General features: G+C 46.1%; 1 protein-coding gene across 1 annotated transcript in view; it reads left to right on the plus strand.

Annotated features, from left to right (window-relative positions):
- LOC142498574 (motor neuron and pancreas homeobox protein 1-like) overlaps nt 1–14,360 on the plus strand; it is a 31,323-nt gene that overhangs the window by 361 nt on the left and 16,602 nt on the right. Inside the window, exon 1 of the mRNA XM_075606793.1 lies at nt 1–636. This exon is cut by the window's left edge and continues 361 nt beyond it. Coding sequence (XP_075462908.1) covers nt 285–636 — 352 coding nt within the window. The 5' untranslated portion in view covers nt 1–284. The remainder of the gene's footprint in view (nt 637–14,360) is intronic.

A 14,360-nucleotide genomic window follows, 5' to 3' on the forward strand; every position in this document is an offset into this window, starting at 1 on the left:
TTATTAACCCAGAACCAGGCGACCAGGCGGAGAAGTGATCAGTGCCCATCAACAACCCAGATCACCTCTTACCCAACAAGCCTACACAGGTCTACCGAAGTCCCACCTATACCAGCCATCTACCACAAGACACCACCACGGCTATCCCTGGCATTGTCACCTGGAAACTCACCTCAGCCAGGGCCACACAAGACGCCCTCCTCCTGTGGGGCAGAACAAGCCAGCAGATACCCCGGGGGAATAAAGCGTCCACCTCTGTAGATACCCCGAGGCAGATAGGCCTGATGCAGAAGGCAATGGAGAACTCCCAGAAGTTCCGGATTGATGCCCTTCTGGCTGAAGAGCGCCCCCGCCTGGCACCCTACCAGGGCAGGGACCCTCCAGTCTCCCAGTCGCCCCTGGGCTCTGTCTCACAGCTCTTCCCCAAGACTGGTTTCCTGCCTCTGCCCGCCCTGACTCTGTACCCGGCCCCCCTGTATCACCTGCCCTCTCTGGGGGCTGCGCACCCAACCTTCCCATACAGCGGCTTCCCGGGGGTCTCTGCCCCCGGATCCGAGCACTTCAAGGCGGCTTCACTGCCCCTGGAGCACTGGCTGAGGGCTGGACTTCTCCTGCACAGGGGACCCGACCTGCACAGTGAGTACCGGGCAGTACCTGGGGCAGTACCTGGGGGAGGTGGGGAGGGATAGGTCACAAAAAGTTGTGCGAGTGTATTTTTGTTATTCGGCACCAATTACAACCAGCACTGAAAGGTATGTGTCCTTGTTACCTGTGTGAGAGGTACGTGTCCTAAATGCCCCTTCCATATGAACTGCAATATGACTGAATGTGTGAGAGGTACGTGTCCTTGTTATCTGTGTGAGGGGTATGTGTCCCTGTTATCTGTGTGAGGGGTATGTGTCCTTGTTATCTGTGTGAGGGGTATGTGTCCCTGTTATCTGTGTGAGAGGTATGTGTCCTTGTTATCTGTGTGAGGGGTATGTGTCCTTGTTATCTGTGTGAGGGGTATGTGTCCTTGTTATCTGTGTGAGGGGTATGTGTCCTTGTTATCTGTGTGAGCGGTACGTGTCCTTGTTATCTGTGTGAGGGGTATGTGTCCTTGTTATCTGTGTGAGGGGTATGTGTCCTTGTTATCTGTGTGAGAGGTATGTGTCCCTGTTATCTGTGTGAGAGGTATGTGTCCTTGTTATCTGTGTGAGAGGTACGTGTCCTTGTTATCTGTGTGAGAGGTACGTGTCCTTGTTATCTGTGTGAGAGGTACGTGTCCTTGTTATCTGTGTGAGAGGTACGTGTCCTTGTTATCTGTGTGAGAGGTATGTGTCCTTGTTATCTGTGTGAGAGGTATGTGTCCTTGTTATCTGTGTGAGAGGTATGTGTCCTTGTTATCTGTGTGAGACGTATGTGTCCTTGTTATCTGTGTGAGTGGTATGTGTCCTTGTTATCTATATGAGGCGTATGTGTCCCTGTTATCTGTGTGAGAGGTATGTGTCCCTGATGTCTCTGTGAGAGGTATGTCTCCCTGATGTCTCTGAGAGAGGTATGTCTCCCTGATGTCTCTGAGAGAGGTATATGTCCCTGTTATCTCTGTGAGAGGTATGTGTCCCTGATGTCTCTGTGAGAGGTATGTGTTCCTGTTATCTGTGTGAGACGTACAGTATGTGTCCCTGATGTCTCTGTGAGAGGTATGTGTCCGTGATGACTCTGTGAAAGGTATGTGTATGTGTCCTTGATGTCTTTGTGTGAGAGGTATTTGTCCCTGATGTCTCTGTGAGAGGTATGTGTCCCTGTTATCTGTGTGAGACGTACAGTATGTGTCCGTGATGTCTCTGTGAGAGGTATGTGTCCGTGATGTCTCTGGGAGAGGTATGTGTATGTGTCATTGATGTCTCTGTGTGAGAGGTATGTGTCCCTGATGTCTCTGTGAGAGGTATGTGTCCGTGATGTCTCTGTGAGAGGTATGTGTATGTGTCCTTGATGTCTCTGTGTGAGAGGTATTTGTCCCTGATGTCTCTGTGAGAGGTATGTGTCCCTGTTATCTCTGTGAGAGGTATGTGTCCCTGATGTCTCTGTGAGAGGTATGTGTCCCTGTTATCTGTGTGAGACGTACAGTATGTGTCCCTGATGTCTCTGTGAGAGGTATGTGTGCCTGATGGCTCTGTGTGAGAGGTATGTGTGCCTGATGGCTCTGTGTGAGAGGTATTTGTCCCTGATGTCTCTGTGAGGGGTATGTGTCCCTGATGTCTCTGTGAGGGGTATGTGTCCCTGATGTCTCTGTGAGGGGTATGTGTCCCTGATGTCTCTGTGAGGGGTATGTGTCCCTGATGTCTCTGTGAGGGGTATGTGTCCCTGATGTTTCTGTGAGGGGTATGTGTCCCTGATGTTTCTGTGAGGGGTATGTGTCCCTGATGTTTCTGTGAGGGGTATGTGTCCCTGATGTCTCTTTGAGGGGAGGCTGTGATCTGCTGACCTGAGAGAATTTATCTAGAAGCCTGTAATTGAGGATTAGCCTATAATAGGGCTCCCGGGACTCAGACAATGATCATCCCATGTTCTGCTGGGATAATCCATCCAAACAAGTGTCAACGTCTTAATTTAGTGTCCCAGCGGAGGTGAAATCAGAGCAGAGGATCTTTAAAGCCCCTCAGCGAGGCAGCTCTGCCCCAGCTTGCTGCCTGTACTGAAGCATGTTACAGTCCTCAGTACAGTAGTACAGGTGCAGCAGCAGTGCCTGTAATGATTATGATTAGCAAATTTATACACTGCTTGGTGAGAGTGCTGCTAGTGTAAATATTTGTATTATGACTGCTTTTAGGGCAGCCCACTTCACTATAACTTACTGAACATCATTTCTAAAAAGGATTCTGCTTCCTTTACTCCCCAGCAGTAAGGTTGCAGAGATGGTTTAATAGAAGCCCTGCTGCTTTTAATGAAGAAGATACAGCGTACATCACATTGCAATCACTGAACAGATTATTAACCGTTTGGCTCCCAGGGAGCATCAACCTGTTGCGTAGCCATGGCAATGCATTGCTAGCACCTCTGTCAACCAATGGGTTAATCCTTACTGTTGCACCAGTTCTGCCTGGTACATGAAGCAGTGCAGATGGGGCATCTTCTGTAACTGTTTAACCCTTTCGGTGCCAGAGGGGCAGGGCTGTTGGTCCCTTTGGCAGTGAAAGGGTTATTTCAAATCTGGAATATTTTCCGGTGCCAGGAATGCAACCATAGAATCTCAAGGACATGGAGGATTCTGGATTTCACGTGAACATGTAAATAAGAAGGACAGATTTCCGCAACATTAAAGCAATAAACAGCTATTTGTGGCATAATGGGACTGAAAATGCATCATCTGCAACTTAATACAAGGTTTCTGAGGAAGGGGCACTACTGATTGAAATCCCTCTTTCGTTGGTGATAACTCTGGAGAGAAATAACACACTGGGATGGGTCTGGACAGTTTTATATTAAATTCACAATACATGTTTTAAAAATACCTTTAAATTGCACCAGTAACCTGCATTGGACATTAAACACACCACAACAATTAGCTCACTGTGGTCGTAGGGGGGAAGGACTGCCCCTATAACAAACCGAGGACAGCCTAACAATCCCCTCTTGTAACCAACGGAGAAGGTTGACTCCCTATCATTTATAATGTATCACGTAGTATTTTTATATCGTTTTCATTAACATAAAAACAAACTTGTATGATTGCTGCACCGGACAACATACAGCAGCTGAGAGATAGAGACATATTTTTCTTAACTGGTAACCAGCTGACAATTGCTTTTTTTTAACTAAAGTAAGTGGGTTCACTTGTAGCATTTTGCACAGTAAAACGCCTTATTAAATGGCCTTGTTATTATGTATCGCAGCGGTGCGCAAACGCAGCCCTCAAGGGCCACTGGCAGGCCAGGTTTTTAGAATATCCCGGCTTCAGCACAGTGGCTCAATCAGTCATTTTGATTGAGCCACCTGTGCTGAAGATGGGACATCCTTAAACCTGGCCTGTTGGTGGCCCTTGAGGACTGCGTTTGAGCACCGCTGATGTAGTATATTACTGACGTGGGCACGGAGCGGGTTGAAGTATTGGTTCAGTGAGTAAAGACTGAGAACAATGACACTGAACCTTGGTTCAAATCCCAGTGTCAACTCCTTGTGACCTTGGACAAGTAAAAAAAAAATAGATTGTAAGCTCTATGGAGCAGGGAGTCGTGCCTGCAAAATATCTCTTACAGCGCTGTGTAGACGGTCGGTGCTATACAAGAGAAAAATAATTATTATTGCTGCTTCAACCCCTCACAGCAATCAAAAATATGTGCTTAGATGCTTTGCATTTTCTGCTTGCGGCTGCATTACAATGTGCTGGGCATTGACACATTAGTTCAGGGATTTTCAACCTTTTTTTGGTTAAGGAACCCTAGAATTATGTTGTGACATTCTGTGAAACCCCGACCCTCTCTAATAGCGCGTCTTAGATCAGATGCATTGTAAGGAACCCCAACCCTCTCTAATAGCGCGTCTGAGATCAGATGCATTGTAAGGAACCCCAACCCTCTCTAATAGCGCGTCTGAGATCAGATGCATTATAAGGAACCCCAACCCTCTGTAATAGAGTGTCTGAGGTCAGATGCATTGTAAGGAACCCCAACCCTGTGTAATAGAGTGTCTGAGGTCAGATGCATTGTAAGGAACCCCAACCCTCTCTAATAGAGCATCTGAGATCAGATGCAGTGTAAGGAACCCCAACCCTCTCTAATAGAGCATCTGAGATCAGATGCAGTGTAAGGAACCCCAACCCTCTCTAATAGCGTGTCTGAGATCAGATGCAGTGTAAGGAACCCCAACCCTCTCTAATAGAGCATCTGAGATCAGATGCAGTGTAAGGAACCCCAACCCTCTTTAATAGCGCGTCTGAGATCAAATGCATTGTAAATTCTTCTGTATTTGGTCCAATTTTCAAATGACCTGAAAATTGAAGGGAACCCTTTAGGGACGCCCAGGGAACCCAAGGATTCCTAGGAACCCTGCTTGAACTACACTGCATTAGACACTTATTTATTTCACTTTTGACAGATAGTATACCATAACTTTATAATGCAAAGAGAAAGATAATAGCTAGAGATGCAGATGTGATACATCCTATTATATTATCCGGTATGTGATACTTTCAAGACTCTCCAAATTATAAACTGATGTACATAGTTGCAATATATCCGGATACATCAGCCTCTGTTTAACGTGCTGTGTGAGCCGCTTCCCAGTTCTGGAGAAGAGTTCAGGTCAAAGTAATGGGACTAACAGATCTTCCCCAGCACAGGGAAACTGCTTCACCACGTATTGAAAATGGCATAGGCACTGAAATATTCAGGGTCTGAATGAACTTTAGTGTTTGCCAACCTGGGGGGCACAGGAGACTTACAATGAGTTCTTCAAGTGACAGGTGGGACAGAGACGCTGGGAGGTACAGAAAGGGGCAAAGAATAGGGAAGGCACATTAATCAAATGACAAAGAGAAAGCAAGAGGGGATTAAAAATAGTGACAGAAAGAATGACTAATTACTTATATTACTAATATATTCTACTCTGGTTCTTTACAATGGATTTTTTTTTGGAGGCACCGAACCCCAAAATCTTGAACACTTTTCTTTGTGCACAGAATACAGAATGGGGGCCCAAAGACAGAACATGTCTATTTTGGGGTTCATGGGGAGGGGAGTGGAGGCAGTGGCGTAACTGCAGCGTAAGGGACGCCCGGGCCTTTCACCTGCCGGTCTTTTTCCCGTGATGGCACAGCGTCATTACGACCATACATGACGGTGTGTTGTCATGGCAATGCGTGGCCATGTGACGTCACATCGCCACGTGACGACGCGGCATCACATGACGCCGTGACGTCGATGGAGAAGGGCATCTCTTACAGAGGCCCCGTGCTCTCCCCCGGCAATCAGTTTCTTTGCCGCGAGGAAGAGCGCGGGTCTTCTGTGACAAACTTGGGGGGTTCATCACAAGTTGGGAGGGAAGGTCTCGACTCCCTTCGGGGTCCCCCACCCCCCCAGGTCATCCCAGGCAGTAGTAACGCCACTGGGTGGTATTTATTTATTATTATTATTTATTTATAAAATATTTTACCAGGAAGTAATACATTGAGAGTTACCTCTCGTTTTCAAGTATGTCCGTAGTGACGGGGGACACGTTGGAAAGCACTGCTGTAACACCATTTCTGTAATACAAATGACCCTATTTAATAAGCCGTAAAGCCGCGTTCCCTTTGCTCAGGAATAGAGCTTAAATCTTCCCAAACGGAGCAGCGATGGCTTCATTACGTATTGAATAGGCGGGCCTGCTCGCTTATTGTCTCCAGTCTGTGTGCTGTCAAATTAACTTCTCTCTGTGCAGATTGTGTGTACACACAGAAGTATATATTTATATAGGTATTTATATAGAGGTATATTTGCGTAACGTAATCAGTTAAATTAACTAAAGAGAAGCGTTTTAGTGTTTGTTAGCTAAGTAGGATTGGTGTTTGCAGGTTAGAATCCTCTCCCAGCAAAGACATTATATGATCATATTAGCAGAAGACAACCCCCCTTTTGAAGTTAATTCCACAAAAGGGATCACAGGGACTCTGCCTCTGTTTGGTTAGGATTAAACCAGTTCATTTATCACCGGGCTGAAATGAAAGGTGCTGTGTGAAAATAGGAACTTATTAAACAGAATGTTCAAATCAGGAGGAATTCTGGGTAATACCTTTCACCAATCAGTGTACAGACACGTTTTAAGTCACTTAACGACCTGAAATGAGATATTTTTGTATTCTCAGAATCCTTTACTCTCTATCGCCCGGTGAAGGGGACTCACGGTCTCACCGGTGAAACGCCCACATGTTTCCCAGAGACTTATTTACATTTAAAGACTTCTATTAGTAACCCACATCACTGCCAGAGTATGTATGCATGTATATCTCTATTTATATATAGCGCCATCAAGGCACATAGCACTTTACAGCAGTAATACACATGACATAGTCTATCACATAATGGGAATAAGCGCGTCAGGAAAATAAATCACTGGTCCCAAGAGCTTACAATCCAAGTAGGTTTCCTATGTGTTTCTAACCTCTCTGGTAGTGAAGAGGTTAAAAAAAGCTTATTAGGAACCAGAGCAGGGGTGCTCAACTCAAGTCCTCAAGACCCCCCAAACAGGTCAGGTTTTAAGGATAGCCCAGCTTCAGCACAGGTGGCTCAGTCTTTGACAGAGCCACTAATTGAGCCACCTGTGCTGAAGCAGGGATATTCTTAACACCTGACCTGTTCGGGGGGGGGGGGGGCTTGAGGACAGGAGCTGAGCACCCCTGAATTAGCGCCAGTGTCCCCAGGCGTATATTTAGGAGGAGTTATATGATGCAGTGTTATATAACCTGTGACACATTTTGCACTTGTCCGCTTCTATTCTCCCTATCATTTTCTCCCAAATGAAATAAATCTGCCGCCGGGATTTCCTAAAACCAGATCACGGCAACCGTTCCAGTTTTGCCGCATTGTTTCCTTAGATCTGAGCTGCTAAGAAACACGGTACATTCTGCAAGCATTTTACCGTTAGGCTTCCCACTTTAAATTTGCTCAGATAATATACTTATCTTACTTATGAAACGCCAATTAAAATGTAAAGTGTTATATTACTGACGGCTCTGAGCTTATTGCAATTTCAGGATTTGCTGTTACCTTCTGCTTCCACTTTAAGCCCTTTGCATAGGGGACTTAGGTAATGAGGTCCCTGCTCAGAGGAGCTTACAATCTAAAAGGAATTTGATCTTTTAGATGCCAAGAATAAGGAAGGGAGAAGAAACTGGTAGAGCATCAGGTGAAGGGGTTAATAGAAGATGTGCTGTTTTGTTTCCTGTATTACTATAACAGGGGGTTTCAAACTTTTTTTTGCTAAGGAATCCTATAATTGTATTGTGAAATTCTGTGGAACTCCAAACCTCTCTAATAGCGCATCTGATATCAGATGAATTGTAAGGAACCCCAACCCTCTCTAATAGCGCTTCTGAGATAAGATGCATTGTAAGGAACCCCAACCTTCTCTAATAGCGTGTCTGAGATCAGATGCATTGTAAGGAACCCCAACCTTCTCTAATAGCGCTGCTGAGATCAGATGCATTGTAAGGAACACCAACCTTCTCTAATAGCGTGTCTAAGATCAGGTGCATTGTAAGGAACCCCAACCTTCTCTAATAGCGCGTCTGAGATCAGATGCATTGTAAGGAACCCCAACCTTCTCTAATAGCGTGTCTGAGATCAGATGCATTGTAAGGAACCCCAACCCTCTCTAATAGCGTGTCTGAGATCAGATGCATTGTAAGGAACCCCAACCTTCTCTAATAGCGCTGCTGAGATCAGATGCATTGTAAGGAACACCAACCTTCTCTAATAGCGTGTCTAAGATCAGGTGCATTGTAAGGAACCCCAACCTTCTCTAATAGCGCGTCTGAGATCAGATGCATTGTAAGGAACCCCAACCTTCTCTAATAGCGTGTCTGAGATCAGATGCATTGTAAGGAACCCCAACCCTATCTAAAAGCATGTCTGAGATCAGATGCATTGGAAGGTCCCTACTCTGAGAAGCTTAAGATCTAAAGTGAATGGGAGAGCGATGACACAAGAACAGGTGGGGGTATCAGACCACTCAGCATGGTACAGGTATTATTAACATTACGCTTTTTGGAGAGTGCGTATTAGGTCGCTTTGAAAAGGTGAGTTTTTAAGAGAACTTTTGAACGTGTGAATGGTGAGGGAGAGTCTGATGGTGCAGGGTAAGGAGTTCCACAGTTGGGGCGCAGTCCTGAAGAAGTCTTGGAGACCTGATTGTTAGGAAATAATGAGAGAGAAGAGAGACGTAGGTAAGGAGCTGTGCGGAGACTGAATGTGGGAGAGTACTTTGGATTCAATTGGAAATGTAGAGGTGGACTGTATGAGAGTTTTGTAGGTGATTACCACAACTTTGAATTTGATTCTGCTTGGTATGGGGAGCCAGTGCAGTGATTTGCATAGTGAAACTGCAGATGTAGAACGGTTGGTGAGGTAGATGAGGCTGGCAGCAGCATTTAGGATGGACTGGCTGTGGAACAGTCGCAGGAGACGAGATGGGCTGAGGCCAGGTAACAGTAGTCCAGTCGGGACATGAATAGTGCCTGAAATAGAAGCTTGGTGGATTGCATGGTGAGGAAAGGAGCTATTTTAACACTGCTTGAAGATGAAAGTGGCAGGAATTGGGGAAGTACTGGTTGTGTGTTATAAAAGAGAGAGAGAGGAGTCAAGTATGGCACGCAGAGATCTGTCTCGTGGTATCGGGAGGATAGTGGAGTTAGATATTGTCGCAGAGAAATCAGGCAAAGGGTTCGAATTTGATTAGAAAATGGTACAGGAGAAATAGCAGAAAGACACTTAGTAACACAAGTCTGTTGAGAGGGAGAGAGTTGAGAAGAAGTCAGGTAGGTTTGGGTGTCATCCGATTAGAGGTGGTAGTGATGGTGAAAGGCAAACGACTGTCCAGGGAAGTAATGTAAAGAGACGATGCCTGGAGAACCCCAACATTGTGAAGGAAGTGAGAAGAGAAGGTGCTAGCAAAGGAAAACTGAATAAGGGTCAGATAGATAGGAAAAGAACCAGGAGAGGACAATGCCACGAAGGTTAATTGAATGGCGATTATAGAGCAGAAGAGGGTGGTTGATAGTATCAAAGGCAGCAGAGAAGTCTAGTAAGATTAGTAAGGAAACCTATGATTCTGCTGTTTGCAGAAGGAAGGAAGTGGAGAGATAGTGGGATACTTTCTTTTCCGTGACCGAAGAGAAGAAGTCAAACGTAGCTTTGGCGGAGAGAAGGGACATGTTAGTGTGACTCGGACTAGTGCGATATGTTACTCTTACATTAACAATGTTTTCTTTTAAATATATGGCAAGTTCTAGAGCTGTAAAGGCAGAGGGTGGACAGAGAAGGAAGTTGAAAGTGGAGAACAAGGATTGGAAGACAGAGAACATATAAGAGAGGAGAAATAGGTTAGCTTAGATAGAGAGAGGGCAGCATTGTACTGTATGAAGAGATCATTCCTTTTTGGTGTAAAACCTGATTGGGAGTGGAATTTTCTTCCACTGACACTCAGCACTGCGGGAACATGTTTCACCAGTGGGCCACAATTGGGGCGTATTAGGGCAGGAGCAGTGAGTTGCTTTTTTCTTTATTACTTTAAAACGCAGTGAAAATGTGTCATTGCAAAAAGAAGAAAAAAAAACCACATGCAGTGAGCTTTGTCCTTTTCTTTACAAATTCCTTAAAAATAATAATATGAGAACATTCAGAAATTGAACCAACAGCCCCATCGATCTGTGCCCTTGGTTAAATACTGTGGTGCTGTCATCTCTATGTGGGACGGGTCACCTGCGCTTCCTCTGCATTTTGGTGCAAAACAAGATTGGATTGTTCTTGTCCCGAAGTGGCCAACTCCCGTCCTCAAGGGCTTACCAGCAGGTTAGGTTTTCTGGATATCCCTGCTTCAGCACAGGTGGCTCAGTATTTGATTGAGCCACCTGTGCTGAAGCAGAGTTAGCCTCAAAACCTGACTTGTTGGTGCCCTTGAGGACTGGAGTTGGCCGCCCCTGCTCTAACCTGTGCAATGCTCTGTAGCTTGGCTGTGTGAAAATAAATAAGGTGCAGAACATCTCTGCAGTGCTAATATATGCGAGATAACACTGTCATTCCTACAAGGTGCAGAGAGGAGAGCAGGGGTGGAACATCCTTTTAGAGCCATCCTACCCTCAAGAGCTGACATTCAGTGTTGTTGTGTCAGTGTTTTTTCCTCAAGGACATTTCAATAAATTAAAACTGAATGGGATAAGCAGCAATAAATTACTCAGTAAGTACCTTCTTTGTGCCGGCCGCCTGTCAGGAGGTAAGCGCCTCCTTTCTTTGTTTTATTGCATTGGCAGAGATACTGTTGGCACTAAATAACTTGGGTGCCCAAGACCCTCACCCGCCCTTTAACCGCTTCACTGCTGAATGGGATTAAGATGATGACCAGGATTCAATTTTCCTTTACACTTTTCCTGTGGTTGTTATTATTGTTATGAAAAGCCAACATATACCATAGCGCAGTACAGAGGAAGGTGACCGATCATGACATCATTAAATACTATGTATTATAACAAGCTTTCCCCTCCTGATTATCTCCGTGCAGGCTTGCACTTATATTAGAAGTGAAAATTAGAGGTGCGGAGGGGGGAGTGTGTGTGTGTATATAGATCACAGGGGGCTCGTAATGACCCCTATTTAAAATACTGTTGAGTCCCTTCCCAGTGCTGGAGTGGTGATTAACATTCACAGGACCAAAGTCTTCTCCAGCACTGGGGAGCTGCTTCACATCATATTACTTAAGGGCATGTGTAGCATCTGGGAGGAATCTCTTGTCCTCAGAGCCCGCGATGTTGCTCCCCCAAACCCCCAACAACATTCAGCAAATAAAGCACACACAGGTCTGGAGGTACAATGGCTGCGGCTTTTATTTATATACAGCAATGGGGGGGGGGGGATAACCCTGCCAGAGCGCTCCCCCCACAGGGAAGGCTAATGACGTTGAAATCATGGCCCGTTAGCCGGGACCGTCCCAAGTCCCAGCAGCTCAGCTGACCCAAGTCAGCCTCGAGATGGGCCCCAGGTACTTAAAGCACAATGAGCTCTGCCCACTCGCCCACCATGCCCTCACCAGGCATTGCTGTAACTGAGCCCCGTCTGGCAAGGTTACCCCGCACTTACCCCCCAAACAGCCACCGCGACAGAGGCAACGTAACCCCAATAGACACCTCAAATATAAATATATCCAATACAAGTAAAACTCACAAAACAGAATTTATCCAAAAGGGCCGGGAGGGCAGGAAAGCGCAGTGAGGGGCGCAGCATGATCTCCCCGCAACCTCACTGTCGGACTTTAACTCTTCCAGCCACCCCCCTCCCCCCTCCGGGTGTCGCCGGTGACCAAGAGGGGAGGGAGGGGGCAGGAGGAAAAGGTGGGCTGGGGGTGGGGGCCTGGGCCTTGCAGTCATGCCGCACTTTGCCTAAGGCTCTATGCTTTCTTTTTCTCCTAGTAGATGCCAAGTATAAGGAAGGGAGAGGAAACTGGGAGAGCATCAGGTGAAGGGGTTAATAGGAGATGTGCTGTTTTGTTTCCTTTTTTTGGTTAAGGAACCTTATAGTTATAGTGTGAAATTCTGTGGAACCCCAACCCTCTCTAATAGCGCGTCTGAGATCAGATCCATTGTAAGGAACCCCAACCCTCTCTAATAGCGCGTCTGAGATCACATGCATTGTAAGGAACCCCAACCCTCTCTAATAGCGTGTCTGAGATCACATGCATTGTAAGGAACCCCAACCCTCTCTAATAGCGCGTCTGAGATCACATGCATTGTAAGGAACCCCAACCCTCTCTAATAGTGCGTCTGTGATCACATGCACGGTAAGGAACCTCAACCCTCTCTAATAGCGTGTCTGAGATCAGGTGCATTGTAAGGAACCCCAACCCTCTGTAATAGCGCGTCTGAGATCAGGTGCATTGTAAGGAACCCCAACCCTCTCTAATAGCGCGTCTGAGATCAGATGCATTGTAAGGAGCCCCAACCCTCTCAAATAGTGCGTCTGAGATCAGATGCATTGTAAGGGACCCCAATCCTCTCTAATAGTGCGTCTGAGATCAGATGTATTGTAAGGAACCCAAACCTTCTCTAATAGCGCGTCTGAGATCAGATGCATTGTAAGGAGCCCCAACCCTCTCTAATAGTGCGTCTGAGATCAGGTGCATTGTAAGGAACCCCAACCCTCTCTAATAGTGCGTCTGAGATCAGATGTATTGTAAGGAACCCCAACCTTCTCTAATAGCGCGTCTGAGATCAGATGCATTGTAAGGAGCCCCAACCCTCTCTAATAGCGCGTCTGAGATCAAATGCATTGTAAGGAACCCCAACCCTCTCTAATAACGCGTCTGAGATCAGATGCATTGTAAGGAACCCCAACCCTCTCTAATAGCGCGTCTGAGATCAGATGCATTGTAAGGAATATTTGGTAACATTTTCAAATGACCTGAAAACTGTAGGGAACCCTTTAAGGATGCCCGCGTAACTCAAGGGCTCCTAGGAACCCTGGTTGAAAAACACTTCTACTGTATAACAATCATATGTAGCAACACAAACAACTTTTCACAGCCCATCCTGGCACCAAATGGAATCTCTGATTTCTCGCCTCCTCAGCATGTAACCCGCTGCATACCAATGTGTCGCAGGCCCTGTGAAAGACTAGCGTTAAGCTTATCGAAATGAATACTGTCCCCAGGGAGCAGGAGACTGGAGTGTGGCAGCAGGAGAACAATAGCTTGCTGTCTCCTTAGTGTGTGAGGGCTTGGTGTCTGCCTTGCTACCCCCTGGAAAAAGGGAAGTTGCTTGTTACATTAGCAGCTTGTAAAACATGAGCATGGTAACGATGGGAAGATCCTCTTTCATGGCCAATTAGGCTGGATGAAGAGCTCTCAGCTCACACACACAAAGCACAGTATCATAAAATGAGTGGAGTCTCCTTTCGTCTCACCAGAGATTAGTCGTCAGGGCGTGTGTGTGTGTGTGTGTGGGATGTGTATTATGCACCGAGATTGTTTAAATGGTGTGCGATGTGTATGTGTAATCTGTTTGCTGTATGAGATTATTAAATGTGTGTAGACATTGTGTAAAATCGAGATGTATCCCGAGGTATATGTGTCTGTATTACTGTGTTTCTACTAAGAAGGCCTAACTGTGGCTTTTCACATATTCCCCCCCCCCCAAAAAAAATGCATGGACTTTTTTTTATAAATAAATTATTTCAAAGAAAACAAGAGAATACAGCAATAACACACACATTACAGGAACAATCTGGCAGTGAAGGGGTTAGGATACAATATTCCCATATATTTGGTTAACGGAGTATTCTGGCACACAGACATTGGAATGCATACGATTAGTGAGAGTATCCTGTTCGTTTCTATGGCAGTAGCAAGCAGCCATTTCATTGTATCCCAATTATCTGGCCACCCTAATCCTACAAATGAGCCACAGTGACTGGAGAGCGCCAGGGTGAGCCTCTGTGACTGGAGAATGCCAGGGTGAGCCTCAGTGACTGGAGAATGCCAGGATGAGCCTCAGTGACTGGAGAGTGCCAGGGTGAGACTCAGTAACTGGAGAATGCCAGGGTGAGCCTCAGGGACAGGAGAATGCCAGGGTGAGCGTCAGTGACAGGAGAATGCCAGGGTGAGTCTCAGTGACTGGAGAATGCCAGGGTGAGACTCAG

This window comes from Ascaphus truei, chromosome 7 (assembly GCF_040206685.1).
Source record: "Ascaphus truei isolate aAscTru1 chromosome 7, aAscTru1.hap1, whole genome shotgun sequence".
Taxonomy (NCBI): domain Eukaryota; kingdom Metazoa; phylum Chordata; class Amphibia; order Anura; family Ascaphidae; genus Ascaphus; species Ascaphus truei.